We start from the raw sequence: 23168 nt of genomic DNA, 5'->3' as shown, positions 1-23168 counted from the left end.
TTGTCTAGTACCCATCTGTGAGCTCCAAGGCTGTGTATCCCTGTCTTCATGAGCTATAATCTTCCTGACTTAACTGTTTGTTTCACCAGTGAGAAGGTAAATGAAAATTTATATGTTACATTCTTGTTGGTCTTGGTAGAATGATTTTTACACTTAACCAACATTTTTTTCAGTGTCCTCTGTGGCTTGGGTACTGTGCATAGTGCTAAAGATATTAATATGAAAGGAGCCTGGCCTCTGTTTTGTGGGGATCATGATTAACTGGAGAAAATGATGTCAACAAAATATTACAGCAGTGGAATTTATATACTTGTTCTTGGTTGCCTGGAGAAGTAAAGTGTCAAAAATGGTATTTTGTTAAAAAGCAGTAATAATGGCTTTATCTTCCTTTTCCCGTGTTGTGTGTCACTTCAAGTCATAGTCACGTGTGATCAAGACTTGCAATCAATTTGTTTGTGGAGCTGTGGTTTTTACATACAATCTAGTGCTTGCTGAGTTAAGGTGCCATCCTGTATGTCACATGTTTCTGGGCTTTGATTATTTCTGACAGAAGTGATGTATGTGATTTATATTTATCTTTTAATGAATAATGCCATTAAAAACATCCCCTCCCCCTGCCCCCCAGCACCCTCCCCTCATGCAAATTCTATTTGTGTTTCAAAGCCAAGCCCTTTTCCTCTCCAGGGTTCCTGCCATCTGTACTCTTGGCACTGACATTGTGCTGCGTGTCTGGGTAAAGCAGGGACCCTAACCTCCATCCTTCCTCCTTTCTTGTGAGAAGAGTTCTTGAGAAATGGATTAGTGCAGGCCTCTCAAATGCTGCCCTGATATTCCTCATCAGAATGGTTGCCCTGCCTGGCAACCTGGGGTCTTCAGGACCCCTTCAGAGATGGCCCCCAAGAGCTCGCTGCCTCTGACAGGACCCAGGCCCACAGTGGGTTCCTTTTTTCTTGGGATTCATGTTAGTTAAACTCTATCCTCAACTCTTATAAAATGGGATCGACTGAACGTTATTCCTCAGTGGTCTTGATATGTCATTTTGACCTCCACGTGTTTTTCAAGGATGGCCACCCCGGAGAGTGAGCTCAGGAGTGGTGATTTTGTGATGGGAACCTTTTAATTCAGTGTTACAACTGATAAGAGCTGACTTCACCAATGCCTTGTGTTTGGCAAAACTCCTTTATGTTTTTGTCTCATTTCAATTTTAGTCCAACTCTGGGAGGCAGGCAGCCCATTGGTATTCTTTATTTCTACTTGATAAGAAAAGAAAGCAAGGGCTAGAGCATTTCAGTGGATTTGCTCAGTGTCAGGTAAATGTTGAAGTTGCATTTAGACCTCTGATCTAGCACCATCTTTCTTTAATTCTCTCTCTCTCTCTCTTTTTTTTTTAAGATTTATTCATTTATTTATACAAGCACTGGGTATAGTCAGAAGCGCAGGAGGGTGAAAGAATTCACCAGAGCCAGAGCAGGGAGCAGAGCAGGCAGAAGGACCGAAGCACACTGCTGAGGGGAGCAGCAGGCGGCAGGAGAGGTCTGCGCGCCATGCGGGACCCTCCTCCAGTGCCGGGGAGGAGCCGGGGATCGAACCGGCGCTGCAGAGGCTGCGGGCAGCTTCGCAACCCAGCGCTCAACCGCTGCGCCACCGGGGAGGCCCTCATTTCTCTTCTCTTTTACCTCACTGATTTTCCTCTGTTACTACCAGTATTCATGGTCCTTGTGGCCAATATCTGACTTCTCCATAACACCAAACAATTCAATTTTCCATGTATTTATTGACACTAAATCATAATGGTTTACTTATTTAGTGAGGGTTTGTTATGAATCACACTCTGCTGGGTATTTTCCATAAACTTAATTTTACCTCAGAGTACCTGGACTTGGTAAGTTTTGTCAGTACTTTTGAAATATTAGCATTTGAATCACCTGCTGATCTTGTTAAAATGTTGATCCCTATTCAGTTGGTGTGAGCAGGGTTCAGGAGTCTGCGTTTCTAAACACTCCAAAAAGCATGGACCCTGCTGGGTATGGACTGCATTTTGAGGAGCATCTGTTGATAGATGAAGAAACTGGCTCAGAAAGATTAAGTAATTTTGCAAAGATTATGCAATTAGAAGTGGCAAAAACCCTCTCAAACCCTGGTTGGTTGATATAAATGTTGCTACTTGTCCTCTCACATCATATTGTGGATATGTCAGGCATCTCTTGTGAACATCTTGGGGGATTCAGAGATAATGAAGACATAACCCTTGCTTCCCAGAGAGCTGCCTTCCAGGGCAGTATGACAGATACATTTAGAGCAGACATGGGATGTATGTAGATTTTAATATAACATAATGGGAGGGTCTTAGGTATGAAATATACTTTGAGTTGGTAAGGACTGGTAAGATGTGGCCTGAAGAGATATGAACAGAAGACTTTCTTGATAGTAGAAACAAGAATACAAAATGTGAGAACATACTGGACCCTCTGGGCTGGTGAGCAGTCAGTAGCTAAGGTAGAGGCTGGGCTTGTGTGGTGGAGTTACGTAGGCTAGGCCTTGAAGGAGGGGTTTACAAGAGCACATTGTAGATGCCTAGGACATGACCCCTGATCAGTTTCATGTCATCTAGTTGTTAGTGACCCATCACCCATACTGTGCCATCCACATCTCCCAAGAATTCCGCAGCCTGGTTACATGGAGTCACTCGTAACCAGGTTACTCACTGTAACCTTCACTGTTGTTTGTGGAGAGCCTGTCTTAATAAAATCTCTTTGCCCGTGGCAATAAAATGTATACTACTACCCTCTTTCTGTTCCCTTCCATTCCAAATTTTTCCAGACTACAAAAATGCAGTTTTTCCATAGACCAGTAATAAACATTCTTTTTAAAAGAAATATTGTCTTTTCAGTAGCAACTTGTAATGGGGAAAGTGGAATCAAGACAAAAATGCAATCCTGGTCTGAATGGAGGCCAGTTTTTCTTTGTGTGAATAACCAGCATTCCAGTCAGGTTGCCACGGTGATACTGAGATGATAACTGTTCATGCCAGCAGTCAGAGGATGTTGCCCAATTAGTTATTCTCAGCTGCTAGGTTACCTTGACAGTGGCTCAAAAAGCAGGTTTTCAGTTCAAAGGCACACAAATGAGCATTCCGGAGAATTTGCAGTCCTGTTGCCCTCAGTAAGGTATAGGGACTACAAGCCCCAGCATGCTCTGGTTTTGTCCATATAGAATGTGGTCAGCCATGTAAAAGCAAGCTCCATTTTAAGAGTCTCACTCCCCTTACATTCTTAACAAAAGGTTCCCAGAATTCTTATGTCACCAGCCAGTTCTGTAGGGTTTTTGTTATCTGCAGGGCTGCTTTCAGATGTTGCAATTTGGAGACGGTGGGGAGAATGTACATTGGACATTGGACTTGATCTTACGTAGGTTAGTTTCTTAGCCTTAGCTTGGTCTTTTGTGAACAACCTACCAAACAGGATTAATACAGAGATTAAGGGCCTCCCTGGTGGCGCAAGGGTTTAAGCACAGCACTATGAAGCCATCTGCAGCCTCTGCAGCATGAGTTCGATCCCTGGCCAGCCAGGGAGCAACCCACATGGTGCTGCAGACCTCCCCTGTCACCCGCTGCTCCCCTCAGCAGTGTACTTTGGTCAATCTGCCTGTTCTCCTCCCTACTCTGTCTCTGGTGAATCCTCTCACCTGCCCACATCTCTGGCCTGTACCCAGCTCTTGTACGCATAAATAAATAAATCTTTAAAAAAATACAGAGATTAAGTAAAATAATTTTTGCAAAATGCCCCCTACAATATCTGGAACTTAGGAAGCACCTAATAAAAAATGGCTCCTCTCAAATGTTGTTTCAGATATCCTGAAACATTATATAGTGTGATTATTGTTAGGATTTCTTGGTCATTTCTATTCTGTCATTCAAAATAATCTAGGATATGCTGTGGTAACAAATAATCTTAGAGATGTAATACAGCTGAACTTACTCTTTGACCATGTTACATGTCCAGAGTGATCAAGAGAGGACTTTATTCATCAGCCACCTAAGAACACAGGCAACTCGAGGCTCTATGTCCACATGTGATTCCACAGTCATCATAGTATTTGCACTTTCAATCAGATAGTCCATCTGAAGCTAGCACATCCCTTCCACTCATATCCCATTGACCCAAGCAAATCATGTGGCTGTACCTAACTTAGATTGGGGACGTGCCATCTATAACACACCAGCAGGAGGAGAGTGCCAATGTTTTTTGAACTGTCATAATGAAAACCTACTTTACAAGATATCATGGTGGAGGAGAGTACTTTAAGGAAGAACTGTTAGCTAAATATAAGTAAATAAAAATATCTGAATACCAAACTTTAAAGCAAGTCAATTAGAATTCGTCTGCATTGAACAGAAAAAACAAACTATTTTACAGAAGATAGAAATTCATTTCTCTCTTATAGTGAAGAAGTCCAGATATTGGCAGTCCAGTGGGGGCACATTAACTTTGTCATTAGAGGCTTAGGATGGTTTCATTGTTCTGCTATAACAACCTAGCATTCTTAAATTCACCCGAGGATCAGATGTGGCTGCAGCATTCTACTCATGACATCTGCATTCTAAGCAACTGGGCGGAGGAGGGTGTAGGAAAAGTGTGTGTCTCTCAGCACTTCTTCTCAAGTCCCACACAATAATTTTGCTTATATATTGTTGGCCAGATTTCAGTCACATATTCACTACTCACTTCACCAAGGCTTGGGTCTCTAGTGTTGGGTTTCAATTTATTGCCTCTCAAATAAAACTGGGACTTTTTATTACTAAGATACCATGGACAAATGGACAGTGGACAGGCCATCTGCTACAATAACTTGCTACATGCTTTGCCTAAGTAGGAATGAGAATGGAAAAGACTGCTCTATTCACTATCATTTTCCAACCTATGTTCAACAGCACACGGGTGCTTAGAGAGATACAGTATTAACCTTCAAAATTTGTTCCATAATCAGACAGCTTTGGGAAATATGGAACGCTTTTCCCTTTCTTGGATATTCACAGGGTGCTTTAGTGTACTAAAGGCTCTGAAAGGTCCTGCAGTAAAGAAGAACTCAAGTGTTCATCTTTTTAGCTTATGTCCCCAAATTTACTTGACAGTAGATAACCACACCCTTGGAAGCTGGAGGGACACAGAAAAATTTAACTTCAGCTTCTTAATCTCCCCCCAAATACTTTAGATCCTTGAACAAATGGTGCATAGCCCCCCATTCCAAAGCCTGGTAACAAACTAGTTTATCTGTACTAGCCTAGACAGGGGAAAAAAGCCTAAAAGCCTCAAAGGGAAAACAGGTCAGAAACCAATGAAGGCTTGTAATAAATGATATGTATTGGAGTGGTATTAATCAGCCATCTGTAGCATTTATTGGCAAAACCAAGTAATGGACTGGTACAGCCATCTACCAGATGACAGGTGCCTGCCGAGGTAGCCATTAATGGACTCTTGTCTGTGTTGGCCATTCAACCCCTCTCTGAATGTGAGAGAGTAGTGATGGGGGAGATTCTGCCAGCCCACATGAACCTCCTTATCCCATCGAGGGAGTTTGTCAACTGCATGGTTGCTTACAGGTGTGGGAAGAAATGCTAAAAATGCTTTCAAGCAAATACAAGCGTTGTTGGTCTGTTGTAAGCAGGTGGTAAATGAGTGCCTTTGGGGCAAGGGTTAATGCTTCTTTTTCCAAAATAGAACCTTGGATGGTTTCCTGATCTTTCTTACTTAATTATTTAGGTAATCAGTTCTTGTCTTTAAAGTCCATCTGCTGCAACTGTTGTCTTTTTTCTTCATCTAAGCATCTTGGAAAAAGGCAAAATGCCAAAATCTTTGCTGTTCTGGTTCCCATCATTTTGACCTCATGTTGCTGGAAATACTGGAGAGTTCCTCTGTCCTGACAGGTCTAAAGAGCTCCTTTGTTTGCAAGTCCCCATGCTGCATTCTGAATATACTCTCACAACCAGATGATGGGCAGGGATGGGAGGCTGGCACCTTTGTCTACATGCCGATCTTTAGAGCAGCTTGCCATCTTCTAGTTGAACAACTGTGGCAGGACTGAGGAAAGTTCTGGAAGGTAGAGAGCCCTATTGTCCAAAATCTGCCACATGGCCTAGTATCCTAGAGAATTTTCTCAATCTCTTTGAGACATTGAAGTGCCTTTCCTTGACTTCTGGCATATTGGAAAGACAGAGGACAGGGGCCTCATGCTTCCCTCTCGAGCACAGTGAGAGTGGGCATGACTTGGAATGCCAGGTCAGGAAGTGTGAGAAGGGCTGGCTAGGGGATCCCAACAATTGGCAAGGGATTGAGGTGCCTGTGTACCAAAATGAGGAAAAGTTTTCAAGTTAATGTTATTAGTCCTTCCTTGGTTGTTTTCCTTTTAATTTTATGTTCTTAATTTCATATCCCCATTTTGCCCATGCAGTCAGCTTTGTTTTCTCCTATAAGGAAATAATTTGGAACTGAGCTAAATATGAATATGAATATGCAAAGTCTATGCACTGAGAAAGATATATTTTGAAAGACTACATTTATCTCTTATGCTGATAGTGACCTACCAAATGGACTGTCTCAGTGATGTCAAATTGGTGATGTATCATCAATCTTGTTACATCAGTTGTGGGCATGAAATAAATTCACTTCCCAATTCAAGTCCCTGGAATTTACTACTGAATACAAGCATTTACTCAACCTCCTCCTATCCCTTGCTCTCCTCCCTTCCAGGCTCACTGTTTAAAACACTGTGAATTTCCTTTGGTTTATCTAAAAATTTTACTGTGGGCCTCCCCGGTGGTCCAGCGGGCTGAGCACAGCGCTGTGAAGCTGTCCGCAGCCTCTGCAGCGTGGGTTCGATTCCCGGCAGGCCAGGAAGATTCCCACATGGCGCGGCAGACCTCTCCTGTCATGCCTGCTGCTCCCCGCAGCAGTGTATTTCAGTTTGTGTCCCTGTTCTGCTCCCCACTCTGTCTCTGGGTGAATCCTCTCACCTCTGTCTCTGGTGAATCCTATTCACCTCTGGTGAATCCTCTCACCTCTGGCCTCTGGCCTATACCCCAGCTATTGTATAAATAAAAAATAAATCTTAAAAAAAAATTGACTGAACCCAGGGAAAAACTGGCATTCAAAAGACTGTGTTCCTGACCTAACTCTGCCACTACTGAGGTGAGATCTTAGATAAGTCTCCTAAACACTTGTTACAAAAAAATCTTATGAGTAAATAACATCTGTCCAGATCTCACTTTATTCTTTTGTAAAATGGGGAGGGGTATTTTACTGATACAATCTCAGAAATTCCTGCTCCAAATATCAGAGTTTTAACACCACTGTGAATGGTATTGTGGGAACTTGATTCATTCAGCAAATGTTTATTGAGCATTTATATTTCCCTGTCACTGATCTAAGTACTGGGGTATCTGCAGTGAATAGAACCAATAGAAGTTATGCTTTCTTGGAATTCTCATTCCAGGATAAAGAATGATTAGCAAACACTTTTGAGCACTTAAAATATGCCAGACATTGATTTAAATGTCGTGTGTTTGTGTGTGTGTATACACACATTTTGTAATAACCCTATGGAGTGGTTATTACTATTATTATTTTACAGTGTAAGATACTAAAGCACAGAGAGATTGAATGACATCATCTTAGTGAATAAATGGCTTTTTGTTTCTAGAGCCTGTGGGCTTAACTATGGTTTATTGCCTTGCACTGTTACTTAATTGGTTGACTTAAAGTAATCAATTTTCTTCCTAGCTGATGGCAAAGTAGGAAAAAGAAAATTCAGTTCAGGTGGAAATCGGAGCGCCCACTTGGTTTCCCTCTCTTGCACTCCAGGCTCTGATGAGATCATAGGGGGACTGAGTAACTGTGAACTTCCAACCTTTGGGTTTCCAGCAAGAAGTTAGACAGCAAGGTCTTTACTGCCCTGCTATCCTCAAATTGGTTTCAGCATTGGCCATTTGTAGAGAAGTGAGCAGTGATGACTTTAGGAATCAAAATATCTAAATTTGAATCCTGCCTTTATTACTAACCAATGCTCTTACCTTGAGCAACTTTTAATATACCCGTAACACCAGCACTCAGAGCAGTAGTTTTTATTTATTAAGCACTGCCTTGCCTTGTCTAAATGTTTCATATATTTTGATTCCGATCCTTGGAACAATCCTCATGGGAGATATTTTTTTTTTAAAGATTTATTTTTATTTATTTATACAAGCACTGGGTACAGGGTGAGAGAATTCACCAGAGCTAGAGCGGGGAGCAGAGCAGGCAGAAGGACCGAAGTACACTGCTGAGGGGAGCAGCGGGCGGCGGCAGGAATGGTCTGCGCGCCATGTGGGACCCTTCTCCGGTGGCCGGGGAGCAGCCGGGGATCGAACCGGCACTGCCGAGGCTGCGGGCAGCTTCGCAACCCAGCGCTCGACTGCTGCGCCACTGGGGAGGCCCTCACGGGAGGTATTTTTATCTTTACTTTATAGTCATCCCTTGGCTGCTGTCTTTACCATGTACTATTGAACCTTGGCTAAGTTGCTTAATACCTCGAAGCCATAGTTTCATCGTTTGAAAATTGGGATTAGTGATAGTCTACTTCTCTTGGTTGTTAGTAAGGATTAAAATTAAGAATATATATAAAATATGAGGCTACCACCTAGCCCAAAGACAGTGATAATGACTATTATCTTGTAAGGTCTTGTAGTTACTACTCCAGAAAGCAGTGTAGCAGTGAGCAGGAACAGGTGGGAGGGAGCTGTTTTACTACCAAGTCTGAGCAGTAGCACGTGTAACTAATCGATGCTAGGGGGAAGGAGACAGGAAGAGAAACCTGACAGGAGATGGGATGGCTCTCGCCTTGTCCCTAGGCCTGGAAGCCACGAGCGATGAGAATAATGTTCTTGATTCTTGGTCAGAACCATGTCCTGACCCTGACAGAGGTGAGTATTGATGAAAGGACACCAGAGCCACCTGAGCAGAGCAGGCACAGTTGGATGGGGGCACACGGCACTCTGGATCCAGCCTACAGGACTGTCTTTGCCAAGGTTGTATGGAGCTAAGGAGATTCTACCATGTTCACAAGCAGGATACAGCAGGGTTATCCCACTTAAACAGGGGAAAACCAGAATAGGCATGCTCATTTCTCGCAAGGAGGGAAATAGGCTAGCATATCAATCCTTTGATAGGCATATACATCCAGCAATTTTTATTTTGCACTTGAGTTGCCTGACTTAGATAGCATGTTAATAAAAATCAGTCTGGACTGTTCTAGATCTCCCAGATATGTGCTCTTGGTGCTCCTTGTACTTTTTGTGCATGTCCTTGTCATTTTTTATCTAATGACTGTGTACATGTAATTATGTAGTCACATCTACTTGCTTATTTCATTCCTCACACTGGAAGTACCAGGAGGCAGGACAGTGGGCCAATAATAGGTGGGTGTGGAGAGTGGGGTGGCTCTCAGGGACTTCATAGACACTACTGTGGAAGATAGGACCTTTGGCTCCTCAGACCCTGTTACTGGGAAGGCCAGTAAAAAGTAGGCATGGAGGGCCCTTGCCTCGGTGAGTGCAGTACGGACTGGAATGTGGGGTGTGGCATCGCATGCTTCCAGGGCTTACTTAGGAAGAACATGATGTTGAAAAGCTTGCAGGCTCAAGATAAATATGGAGAGTTCTCCTACTGTTCCTGTTTTCTTTGTTCTGTTTTGCTTGGTAAGCATATGCTTGTCAGTTAGGGCTGAAGCTGAACAAAACAGCTGCTAAATATGGTTCTAAGAGAAATAACATTTTGGTCTTTTTAGTGCCCATAAGTTTAGAGTAAGCACAGTCGTTTGGCAGATGTCAGTAGAGAATCTGGGGGTAGAGAGTTGCTGGGGGAGCCGGCTCAGCTGTCCTTAGTCTGCTGTGGGCTATTCACCCTGCCAAAGGGCTGGTGACCTCAAGTGAAAGCTCTGCCATGCAACAACTATGTTGTTAAGAGGACCTAGGGACAAGGTGTGTAAGCCGTTGTCATGGTCCCTTGAAATCCCTCTTAATTTCATTTTCAAAGAAGGTGGGGAGGAATTGGGAAGAATATGTATCATCTTTAAAAGAAGTAATCACTCTAGTTGTATATTTAAGTTTGCCTTTTTTAGTCTTTGGGATTTAATCTAGAGATGTTATTTATTGTTCCATTAAATCTGATATTATTCAGGAGACCTGGAGGAATTAAAATATAACTCAGACACTGAGAATATTAACCCCCAGATCTTAAATCTCCCCACCTGTTGTGAAGTCAAGCTTGAGGCTCCCAATACTGCCAGAATTTTATCAATTGACAGAAAAGAGAATTTATTCCAACATCCCAGGAGCCAAAAAAAAGTTAATGTGTCTTCCCAGTTGTCTCACTAATACAGAGATAGCCACTTGCCCATAGATAGCTCACTATTTACTAAACTGTATGGTGTTATTGATAAAAAAGTAGGATTTCTTTTATTGGTTTTATTAGTTGAAAGTGTGTAAAACACTGATTGCCTTTTCTGTGATACTCCTTGTATATTACACTTGATCTTATCCAAAAGGCCGAGAAGTGATTGTATATTAAATGCACTCTTTTTCAGAGAGAAAAAAAGAAAAAGAAGGAGGTTACCAATTATTGAAGTCCTAGTATGTTTCAGGCTCTGGGCTAGTGTAGATAGGCCTCACAGTAACCATGTGAAGAAGGTAATATGTCCCCATTTAAAGGTGAAGGAATGGAGGCATAGCAATCTTATGAAATGTATCTGAGAGTTGGGAAGTGGTAAATCACAGACTGGGAATTCTGATTCCATGAAACTGCTGAAGTAGGGAGTGGTGGAGAGACCAGGGTTTGATTCTGTCCAGTTGGTACCCATCTTGGCTCTGCCAGTCATTGCTGGTGTGATCATGGCTAAGTGTTTAATTTCTCTGCCTCAGTTCCCTCATCTATAAACACAAAAATAACAATGGCACCCATTTGATGGAGGTGTGATAATTAAATGACCTTTACCTTGAAAATGTTTAGAATATTGTGTGGCTCGTGAATGCTCAAGGAATGTTAGTTATCTTTGTGATTTTTGCTATATTGACTAACCACATTTACTTCATCAATATTTGCTGTTATGGTTCTTTCATGAAACAGCTTGCCTTTTGCTATGTAGTTATATTTCATTATAGAATAATGTAAACTACTCTACCTTGGAATTAAATTCTCTTCTCAGACTTCCAGCAAAGGTTAAGATCTGAATAAAGGCATGTGTAGCCAACAGGGATTCCTGACTTTGGTAAATGTCAATGATTTGCTCTTTTCTCCTTGGTGTGTGTAACCTTCTTCCATGCTGCCCATCCTGGCTTTACGAGCAGCTAAGCAAACATGAGGGGGAGAATTGAGCTGATTCTTGTCTTAGCTTTCCTGTCTTTGTAACATGATTATTAGGTGAGGCATCATCTCCTTATTGCCTTGCACGTGGGGCAGCTTGACAGCTTGGCTTGTCAAAGCACATGAGACACAGCCACACTAAGGACTTCATGGATTTTCTTACAGGTGGAAATAGCACAAGAGCTAATGCATGTGACAGTTCCGTGCAATTACCAGTGGGGTATGGAGGATTGAGTGGCCAGTGACTGTGACAGCTTGTTTAGATTGAAGAAGAAGTTTGCTGACCTTTGGCTCTACATTCTGATCCCATTTTTTGTGACTTGCTGTACACATGTTGTGCAGCAAAGGGAGCACACATCACCCTTATTCAGTAACCAGTTATGTCTAGCAGCTATGTGTTAGCCACCCTCCTAAGTACAGGAAAGACTAAGATAAATATGTTTCAGTCCTTGCTCTCGTGGCATTTGTAATTCATCAGGGGAGAGAAACAGAAGAGAGCGGCTACTCTGTGGAAGTGGTTGCCATAGAGCTCTGGCTGATGTGCTGTGGTTGCAGAGAAGGAGGGGTGGCACTAATTTGGAAAATACCAACTGAACTTTCAAGAATGGGCTTGCAAAGAAAGCTTAGGGTGAGCGCTAAGTCTAAGTGTCCCTAAACAATGCAGTACCTCTGCCTTCTGTTTTCTAGGGTCTCACGACCCTCTCCTTGCAAATACCACAATTTTCATAATGCATTTTGTCTTACTTACTTGCTGTCAGCATATTGTAGAAGATAGGTTCTCATAGACTACTCTTCAGTTCCAAACTGGTACTCATTTATAACCATGATGCTTGTGAGTGACATGGGGGCATGTCACTCAGGTCCCCTCTCCACTGCAGAGACACGGCTGCTGGGAGGGCAGGCAGTAAGGGAACACCTGCATGCATTGACTTGTCACTGGAGGTGTCGTGCAAAGGCCCCATGTCTCTGGGTGAGATAATTCCAGAGACATCCCAGCTCCTGAGCTCCTGTGGGTGCATCACAGTTAAGCTCTTCTGTCTGCTCAGCCCAGTCCTTTCTTCCCTCCTGCTGGTGTTGATTCAGAAGCACATTCCAGTAAACCCTCCCTCTATAAATCTCACTAATTCTTAAACTTTATTTCTTGGGGAGCCCACCTATTTATTATTTCTGGCTGGGCTGCTTACCCATGCTCAGTTGCCAACTAAACTCTGTAGCTCATTGGACACGTGCTTCTGAGCCCTTTGAGTGTGTTCTGCTTTGGAAAGAGCTACTCTATAGGAGCTCAAATAAAAGCCTCAGCACCGAGCCTCTTTGAACCCCATTGGCTGAGCCAATGCCCATTAATGGACACCTTCTGATGGAACCCCAAAGCTCAGGAGTGTCCTATGAGGTAGGGTGGCCCTGGGGTGTGGAAGCTGGGCCTCCTTCTGCAGCCTGTTTCTGCACCTGCCTTCTCCTTCCACCTCAGCTCTGTTTCCCAGATTCCTTCAGGCTGTTAGTAATCACCGTCCTACACCTCCTCTCTTTCGTTCATATTTTTTTAGTCAAGCAAAATGAATGTTGAAAACACAATTGAGATATTTCAAGCACATGTAGAACCTCCCTCGAAATTTGTTGCAGAAACACCACTGAGCAAACAAACTACTGGGAAGCACAACTTAGCAACAATAGCAGCTGCCACATTTGTGGGCCTTCCCCTCTTTTCCTTATTTCTTTCTCATTTCATTTGCAATAAAAAACCTGGTAGTCTAATGGCCTAGTGGTTTGACAGACATGACTTCTTTTCCATGGTTAGGCCTCACTGGTGGTCTTGACAGTGTATTTAGTTGTCGGGTGTCAATTCACAGAGCTCCAGGTCCTTTGTGTTTTCCTGTCTCATGGATCCTGCTAGGATGTTGTCTACACCTTCCTCTCTGCAACTCACGGGCTTCTTAATCTTGATTTGTCAGGACTTGAGTCTGAATGGTGGTTTTCCTGCCCATCTCACTTTGTAACAATGGATAATGCTGATTTCAGTATTTCTCAGTGACAGGTGCTTGAACTGTTCGTACAGTTCTGGTCACTGTGCAGTGTGTAGGTTCTTTTCTACGATTTTCAGACCCCAACTGGGTGTTAGATGATTCAACTCAACTCCGACACTATCTACCCAGGGTGAGCATCGGATCCCATACATTAAGGGCTCCCACAAGACTGCCTCCATCTCAGTCTTGCATTGCAAGTCTAGGCTGTTACCTGCACTTCTGCCCTACTGGTTGTCCATCAGAGGGACCCACCACCCACTCCTCGGGTTAGACTAATTTGCTAGAGAGGCTCATAGGACTCAAAACATTTTATATACTAGATTATTATAAAAGGATATGAAGGTTTACTATGTAAGTCTGTTAATTCAGAAACAGCCAGGTGGAAGAGATGCCTCAGGCAGGGTATGTGGGAAGTGCCAGAAGCTTCTAGGTCCTCTCCAAGAGCCCTTTTCTCCCTTTATGGCCACATGTTCACCAACTTGGAAAGCTCTTTTTTATGGAGGCTTCATTACAGAGACATGATTTACATCTAAAGCATTGGCCATTGGCAGCTGATTCAGTTTTTGAATCTTTTTCCTTTCTGAAGGTGAAAGGATGGGACAAGAAGTTGCAACCCTTTAATCAGAGGGTTGGTTCTTCCTCAGGTTCATTCCCAGAGTCACTTCATTAACATAACAAAGGACACTGTCGGTGTTCTCTTCACAGAGAAAATTTCTAGTTTTAGGATTTGTGCCAGAAACAGGGGTGAAGATCAGGTATAGGTATTTCTTATTATAAATCGCCATGTAGGTTTATCATGTGGTCAAACAACCGCCAGTGTTTGTGGGTTGAATCCTTGGATGCTGAACCTTTGGCTTTTGAAAGCTGACTATTAGTTTTTATTTGGATTTTTGTCAGTGTGGGGTTGGTGCCCCTAATGCCTGTGTTATTAAGGGTCAATTGCACCTGTTCCAATAACTGAAAGAAATCCAAAGAGGATTTTGCTTTTGCGACAAAAGGTGGAAAGTGAAAAACAGCATTCTGTGTTTGCTTCACCGCAGCCTTTTCTAGGGGCAGCAAGAGTGGCCAAGTGGCTTCCCTGGGAACTGCTGTGTACAGCTGTGTACTTATCACATCATCCCTACTTTTACTATGTGTTTGTGCTGTTTTAGGTTTTATGTGTTATTTATGTGTCTTTAATGGCACATAGCAAGAGCCCCTTCTTGTATATACTACATTAAGAACACAAAGTCCAGTAACATTTTTTTTTTTTTTTCTCTCCAACTCCAAACTTTTTTGGATTTATTACTATAGAAAGTTTAAATAATAGTACAGTGGATACCCATTTACCCTTATACTAGCTTCAACAATTGAAGCTTTTATAACATGTAGTTTTCTCCCCTTTCTCGCTATACAGCATTTGTGTTCATAATTGTGTGTGTGGTATTTATTGTACATTTCAGACATTACATTTCACCTTTCATACTTCAGCATGCACGCTCTAAGAATAACTTCCTATGTACCAGCAATAACATTATCACACTTGTAACAATAAATCATATTTATACAAGTATACTTAGTAATATACACATACATATGAACATACTAAGTTTTATGTAATCCATCACATTTTGGGTAAGTCAGATTATTTACTCATAAGCAGTTTCACACTGCTTATGAAACACTATGTTGTGATACTAAACACTTGTGATACTAAATTGTTCTTTTTTTTTTTTTTCCTTCAAATTTATTTATTTTTTTTTTATTTATTTTTTTTAAATATTAAATTTTATTTTTATATTCCCCCATACAATTGCAAATGCCCCATTCTGACCCCAATCCTTCCCCTCCCGCCCCCCACCCCCCAAAAAGTGTCTCTGGTTCATAGTTTTTTGTTGATTTTGATTTTCACTTTCTTATATTCATTTTCCTGGTCCCTTATTTAAGTTTTCTAGATTCCAGTAACATTTTTTACCACACAGTTGATCCCTTTGGCCCATTTTACCCACTCTCCTTTCATCCTTCTAGTGACCACTAATTTGGTCCTATAGTCTTAGAAGGTTATTTTTATTTTATTTACTTCATTCATCTGTTTCTTTGTGTACACTATATGAATGAAATTATATGATAAGGAACACCCCTTTCTTAACTGCTAGTGTTCCACACAGTGAACAGTTCAGAAATTTCAAAGACAAATTATCTTAACAATTAGAATTCCTCAGGATGATGAGTCTTTCATTTTATCTTCATGTACCTGCAAGTGTGTCCTGCTTGGTAGTGAGAAGTGTGTTCATTTTGTTTTATTGTTTCTTTGGAAGTCATGTTTCATTTTGTCTGATTTAAATACATCTCATAGAAATGCAAAACAGAAACAAAAATGGGTTTTGACAAATTTCATAACTGTAGCTGAATTAAATTTTAAGTTTTTATTATTAACACGAGAGCTCCCAAATTAAAGTTGTTCTTTTGTGTTTTTTAAGTATTTGTCTTTGATTAAGACGATGCCTGAAATATTGTTTTGAATTTTCACTACTTGTTTATTTTTTTTTAGGATCCTGCAGGGATCTTTGAATTGGTGGAACTTGTTGGAAATGGAACATATGGGCAAGTTTATAAGGTAAGTTCACTGAATGTGAATATGACTTACGTGTGTTTTGATTCACGAATGCTGAATATCAATTCTGTCATTCTCATGAGACCCATCTGTGCCTAAACTCAGATTTAAAATAAGATAATAAACCTATTCCTTGACTCTCCATCTTTTAAAATATACCTGTATTCCCATTGCCTAAGCTGGATTACGTGATTTGGGCATTTCCTTTCATTATATATTATAATGTTTATATCTGACACATGTCTCTGATGTTACATATTTGAAGCTCTTTAAGTGTGGTTTCCTTTATTTTAATCTCTGCCAAAACTTGCTTTCAAAGGAGCAAAGGATGGCATTTACTTTAGAAATTTAAGTTATTAGAGTATTGCAGCTGGAAAAGTAGATTTGTTAATGGGCTAGGGCATAAGTGAAATGAGTTTTTAGTGAGAAGTCTTGAGAGAAATCTGGCGACCTCACAAAGCAAGGCCTAATGGCAGCAAGGAATTTTATAAGATAGGGAATTATTAAAAGTTTAACTTGAGTTGAGATTAAACTGAATTCACCAATTTTTGCTTACACTCATGAAAAATATGCTTTAGAAAGATATTTCCCTCCAAAAGTGATCTTAAAAAAAAAAAGGCTTGAAAGTATGGCTTGATTCCCCCTCTGGTTATCAAAAGGAGATGGAAATGAACTGTTTTTGGACTAAAACTCAGGAGCTTTTAGAAAATGGACTATTGAAAGGAATGTCTTCAAAGCAAACCAACTGTTTCCTCATGATTATTTCAAGGGAAATAATATTTATCTTAGTGGTAGTGACATGGGATGGCATTTCTGTTACAATTAATCTCTCGTTCTGTTTATAAAATTTCTTTTCTGAGCCCTAAACTTCTTTAGTTGATTAAATTATTAAAGAAAACAATCCAAATTGTACTATTATTTACAGTTCTTTAGATTGTCAAATATATATACATTTGATGATCATGTTTTAAAATCACAATTGTAAACATAAACATATTTAAATGATTATTTGCCAAAGTCACCCATTGCTCTCCACTCCCTGGGAGAAATTTCTTCCTTGCAAGAAGCAATTATTTCCTAAAATGTCAACCCCTTGCAATTAGACAGAATGTAGTCTGTCCAAGCTGCTCACTTGATGTTGATCCTCTCTGACACAAGAAAGAAATGTGTCTTAGCAAATGCTTGTAAATACTTTCAATGAAGACAATTACTTTGGAAGATTGTGTTACTGAATTTTGAGAAATCAGATTGAACTTACGAAGTAAGATGAACTTAGTAATGAATTAAGTTCTCAGTTAGGTAGAAAATTACTCCTGATTTATTATCAGTATGAAGGAGCAACTCGTTAACTCTTGGTTTTATGGTCTCATTTCTTAGAGAATTTCCATTGTGCTCTGCTTCCCACTTGTAGAAACATATTTGGGAGTTGATTCACGGCTTTGTCTACTAGTCCAAGAGGTGCATTATATACTCTTGTATAAAAAAATAGAATTTCAATGAAGGCTAAGAATGTTGAGACATCTGGAATTATCCCTTATTTCTTATCACCTGACCAAAAGAAAAGGAAACAAATCACATGAGAGCTCAGCTCTTTTCAGAGAGGAAAGATATTTAGTAATGACATTGTTAACATTAGTATTCCAAAGGGTGCCATTCTCTTTGACAACACTTTGGCATCTCTTTTTTTTTTTTTTTTATTGTCCAAATGGGTTTACTTTATTTTTTTTTTTTAATTAATAAATTTTATTTTTATATTCCCCATACAATTGCAATCCCCCCATTCTGACCCCAATCCCTCCCCTCTCGCCCCCCACCCCCCAAAAAGTGTCTCTGGTTCATAGTTTTTGTTGATTTTGATTTTCACTTTCTTATAGTTATTCATTTTCCTGGTCCCTTATTTAAGTTTTCTAGATCCCTGCTATGAGTGAGACCATCCGGTATTTTTCTTTTTCTTTTTGGCTTATTTCACTGAGCATGATCCCTTCCAGCGTCATCCATGTTGTTGCAAATTGCATGTGTTTATCTTTTTTGAATGCTGAGTAATATTCCATGGTATATATGTACCACATCTTCTTGATCCAGTCATCTATTTTTGGGCATTTGGGCTGTTTCCAAAGCTTAGCTATTGTAAACAGTGCTGCTATAAACATAGGGGTGCAGGTGTTCTTTGGAATTGATGTTTCTGTGTTCTTTGGGTAAATACCTAGGAGTGGAATTGCTGGATCCTGTGGAAGCTCTATGTTTAGTAGGTCCAGAAATCTCCACACAGCTCTCCATAGTGGTTGGACCAGTTTGCACTCCCACCAACAGTGCAGAAGAGTTCCTTTTTCTCCACAACCTCGCCAACATTTGTTGTTGCTAGTTTTTTTAATATGTGCCATTCTCACTGGTGTAAGATGGTATCTCATGGTAGTTTTGATTTGCATTTCCCTGATTGCAAGTGATGTTGAACATTTTTTCATATGCCTGTTGGCCATTCGCATTTCCTCTTCAGAGAAGTTTCTTTTTAGTTCCTCTGTCCATTTTTTGACTGGATTCTTTTCTTTGTTGTTGAGTCTCATCAGCTCTTTGCAGATTTTTGTGATCAGTCCTTTATCATTAGTGTTGGGTGCAAAAATTTTCTCCCAGTTGGTGGGGTTTCTCTTTGTTTTTGTTATTGTCTCTTTTGCTGTGCAGAAGCTCTTTAATTTGATGTAGTCCCAGCTGTTGATCTTTGCCTTCACTATCACTGCTTTGGGTGATGTGTCTGTAAAGATGTCTTTGACTTTGGCATCTCTTAAGCTGAGAGGGGACTCTGCAAAGAATGGTGATGGCAAGCGCTTGGTCTTTGGGAGAGAAGATGTTGTTTCTTTTACCAGCCCTACATTGTGTTTTGTGACATTGTAGCTTTTCTGGGTATTAGTCAATGGAGGATGTACTTAGAAATGCTTTGGTGACTTATCTAATGTATTAAAACTCCCTAACCAGTTAAGGGTTTGGTTTCTAGGCAACCAGATAATATTAGGTGGCACCAGCTCGTGAACAGAGACACCTGGCTTCCTGAGCCACTAATCTAGTCCTGCTGTTACCATCAATTCTGAAGAACTAAAACTTAATAAAAGAGCAAAACCTGAACTCAAAAATATAGGAACCCCAATAAAGACAATTAAGTTAGGAAGTGATTGCTCACACTATAGTTTATAGTTTGCTTTAATGAAAGTTATTTTCTAAAATAGCATAGACAGACAGAAATTTTATTGCCCTAGGAAATTTTATTGCCTAGGAAACTACTCTATGCAAATGAATTCTGTGATGAATGCTTTCTTTACATTAAACCTTTGATTTTAAATTTTTATCAACCTAGCTTTTAATGTCCCTAGATTTCATAAAATAATATTTATGAATAACTTACAGATATCACCTTTATTTTATTAAAAGATTTATCATAAGTTTCTTATTATAAGCTGTCGAAGAGAGTGGTAACATAATTTGATTTATGAGTTTTTAAGAAACATAATTAGCACAAGCAAAAGTATATGTAGATATTAAAAGAATATTTCTTTCAGTGTATCTGCATATAGGCCATATACATCTGAATGGGGAAATATAAATAGTTTATATAAACGTCATTTTTCTTCTTTATTCCAAGTCTAGCTTGGTCTCTTTGTCCTTAAAAGGCTAAATTTGTTTCTTTTTGATATTTTGTGTTTTATTTAATGTGAAAATCTATCTATCTTAATCTATTGATTGATTGATTGATTGATTTTCATCAAGGTAACATTGGCCTACACTGTTATATATTACTTAGAGGGATAGGATACCCACCTACCCCATTTCAGGCATTGTTACCACACCACACCCTCCCACCAAAATACCCAGTCTCTCTTATATTTTGATCTCAGGTGGTCAAGTATAATTCAGTATGTGTTTTTTACTTTATTGACTAGAAAGCATATATATATAAAACAAACCAAAAAGGCATTGTACACCTGTTTGCTGAAGGTTTTGGTTGTTTATTGGTATTCTGCCTATCAGGGACCTGTTGGAATTCATGCATGTTTTTGTTAAAAGAGTAATTATTTTAATAAGTCCAAATAATTGCTTAATGTTTACTGCTAAAGTACCATTAAGTCTCAGCCTCAGATTTCAAATGAATGGTAGTCTGTCCTGTTTATTAATTTGACATTTTGAAGAATTATATTGGTTATTACAGAGATGAAGACATATTTTATCCCAGGTTCACAGTGTGAATTTATATTTGGTAGATTCCTCAGTATTGCTGAGGTTTCTTTTGAATCCACCTGACATTGTAAAGTGAAGCAAAGAGACTATCTTATGTGTCATAGTGCTTTGTGAGAGAGGACTCTGAGGACCTGTGTGTCTTTTAAAGGGTTGCAAGAGTCCTCATTGGTTATCTACAATCATTCCCCTGCCCTTTGTCTATTCAGTTCATCCTTGATCACCTCTATTCACACAGAACTCATTATCCCCTAGTCAGTCCATTTTCCTACAGCTTTCTTTGAATGGTCCTTGTCATATTTAGCTGAGATTCTGTCTTCCTTAAATGTTTATATTCCCAAACCTGTTCCATGCCCTTAGAGATATTTTAAAAAATCATTGTGGTCCTCCTTGGTGGTGCACGGCGTTAAGTCTCAACACTATCAAGCTATCGCCAGCCACTATTGCATGAGTTGGAGCACTGGCCAGGGAGCTGACCCACAAGGCACAGCAGACCTCTCCTGTCTAGCCTGCTGCTCCCCTCAGCAGTGTATTTCAGTAGATCAGCCTTTTTTGCTCCCCTCTGTGTCTTCTGTGAATCCTCTCACCCCCTGTACCTCTGGCTTACACCCCAATTCTTCTATGCATAAATAAATCTTAAAAAAAACTACACAAAACATTAAATCTTCCACAAAACATCCTTCTTCAGATATTTGAAGACTTTTCTCTTCTTTCTCCAAATGCTTTCTTTTATCTCTTATTTTCCAGGCAATATAACCCCAGTTGCTTCATTAATTCCTGCTATCATGTAGACATGAGATCCTTCTTTATCCTGGCTTCTGTCCTGAAATTATTATAACATATTAAAAACATAATATTTTATATATTTAGTTTTCTATTTCCTAAGAATTTTTTTTTGTGAATAATACCTGATTTATGATTTAATTCCTATGATAATTTCACACGAACTTTTAGGTCTCCATAGTTACAGTTCACACTGTTTAAACATTTTCCTCCCACCCTCTTGTGCCATGCTCCTCCTTCCTGTCCCTCTGCACATGTTACCTTCTCTCCAGTCCTGTATCTAAGCACCAGACGCTGCCTCTGTCCCCTCTCCCGCAGCCTTGCTCGATCACAGCAACCTATTTTATTGAATTCGTGTCATGCACACTTTCTAAAATTATGTTTTTCTTAGTTTATGTTTATATTAAAAAATTTAAATGCATGAAAAAGGAAAAATAAGACCAGGGACCTGGTTTATTAGTCTTCATTCTATGTACAATCCAGGTTTCCTTTCAAATTAGTGTTTTTCTGTCTTTTGGATAGATCAAGAGTCTGTACTTTTAATAAATTATTCTGATGGTCAGGGCCCTGGAACCTCACCTCCAGAAACTACAAAAATGATTATAGGCTACCCTTTTGTAAGGCCACTTGAGTGATGGGTAATTATTTACTTGAGGATTTCTATATCAACTGAAGCTTGCTAAGAAATGTAAAAAACATAAATGTCTTTATCTGAGATGTGATGCCAGTCAATTTTGATATACTCATTCAGAGATTTCACTTTCTGTGTTTTTATTTGATGTGCTTGTGATTATAGCTTAGGTTGTTCCTGATTAATTCAACTCCACACCCAAAAATCAATATGGTCAAAACTGACCTGGTCTACAGGAATCTGAGTCTGTTGCCTGACATTCCTTTAACTCTGTATATTGTAACTTCTTAGTTAACCTTGTTTGTAAATAAGATAAAGCATTTTTATAGTGAGTTTATTAATAGTCTTGATATAAAGGTGATGCTGTAACATACTCAGGAAGCAATGTCCTAATGAGTCATGAATTACACCATTTACTTCTTATTTGGTAAGGAGTGAGTATGGGTGAATGTTGTATTTCTTAGATAATAATGGCATTTGTTTTTTTAAATGAAGAATTTCCAATATAAATAATACATTCTTTCACATTTGTTGAATGCCAATAAAAAAAGCTCTGTACTTGGTCTGGGAAGAATGCAGTCAACTCAGATGGTTCCTATGCTACAGAAGATGTAATTAGATGATCTAGTTAGGTTCTGAGAGCTTACTGTCTGCTAAAGGTTTTCATATATATTGTCTTAATTACTCCTGATGATTTCAGAGGGGATGAAGTGAAAGGACATTATTAAGCCACATTATCACTCCAAGGCATAGTTTCTCTAGCTGGAACTCTGGGTGCTTTGGGTCTGGTAACTCTTTGCGGTGTAGTGCACTGTTGTACATATTAGGGTGTTTATTAGCAGCTGCCCAGAGAAGCTGGTAGCACTCCCCAAGTCGTGACAACAAAACATGTCTCCACACTTGACCAAATGTCCCTTGAGAGGCAAAACTGTCTTCCATTGAGAACAACTTTGTAAGCATAAGACAAAATAGCAAAACTGTTAAAATGGAGGGGTAAACATAGCCTGTGTAGCGTATGGCTCTATTAATGCTATCAGGCAGTGTTCAGAACCAAATGGACTGTGGGAGGGAGATTAGAGGCCTGGGTTTTTACATATCTTGAAGTGTAATTTAGCATTTTCATAAGTGAAAAGGAACATAAAAAATACTTTGGAGCAGTAGTGGACTTAATCTAAATAGTGTACACCTTTGATCTCGGTATTTATGATTGCTCAATTGCATTATTTATATTAAATCCAATTCTCCATACATCTGTGCTATTTAGACCTATAGTTTAGTGTTTTAAAAAGGCCAATCTCAATAATTTTTATAGAGAAGGTACATAATTAGGGGCAATAAGAATGGTTGTATCACTCTGGGACTTGAGTGGGGTGCGAGTGATTTTTAAGTAATTATATATTTTACAAATTTGGGAGAAGAATCAACAGTATTTCTTCTTAAGTAGTGCAAGATCTAAATAGAGAGCCTCTATTATAAGATTTTTAAGACATGGTAAGGACCTATCTTTGGAGTAAAGACCTGTTTTAATGATT

The 23168-nt window shown here is 39.8% G+C and overlaps 1 protein-coding gene across 4 annotated transcripts in view; it reads left to right on the top strand.

The window, feature by feature from the left end:
- The window catches only part of TNIK (TRAF2 and NCK interacting kinase), a 400363-nt gene that overhangs the window by 76954 nt on the left and 300241 nt on the right, over nt 1–23168 (top strand). For all 4 annotated transcript variants that reach the window (XM_054700355.1, XM_054700354.1, XM_054700353.1 and 1 more), the window contains exon 2: nt 15942–16007. In XM_054700355.1, coding sequence (XP_054556330.1) covers nt 15942–16007 — 66 coding nt within the window. The remainder of the gene's footprint in view (nt 1–15941; nt 16008–23168) is intronic.

The sequence above is a fragment of the Talpa occidentalis genome, unplaced genomic scaffold (assembly GCF_014898055.3).
Source record: "Talpa occidentalis isolate TD23 unplaced genomic scaffold, MPIMG_talOcc4v2.1 talOcc4.4, whole genome shotgun sequence".
Taxonomy (NCBI): Eukaryota; Metazoa; Chordata; class Mammalia; order Eulipotyphla; family Talpidae; genus Talpa; species Talpa occidentalis.
Note: the sequence above shows the minus strand (reverse complement) of the source record. Positions and strands in the feature narration are given on the sequence as shown.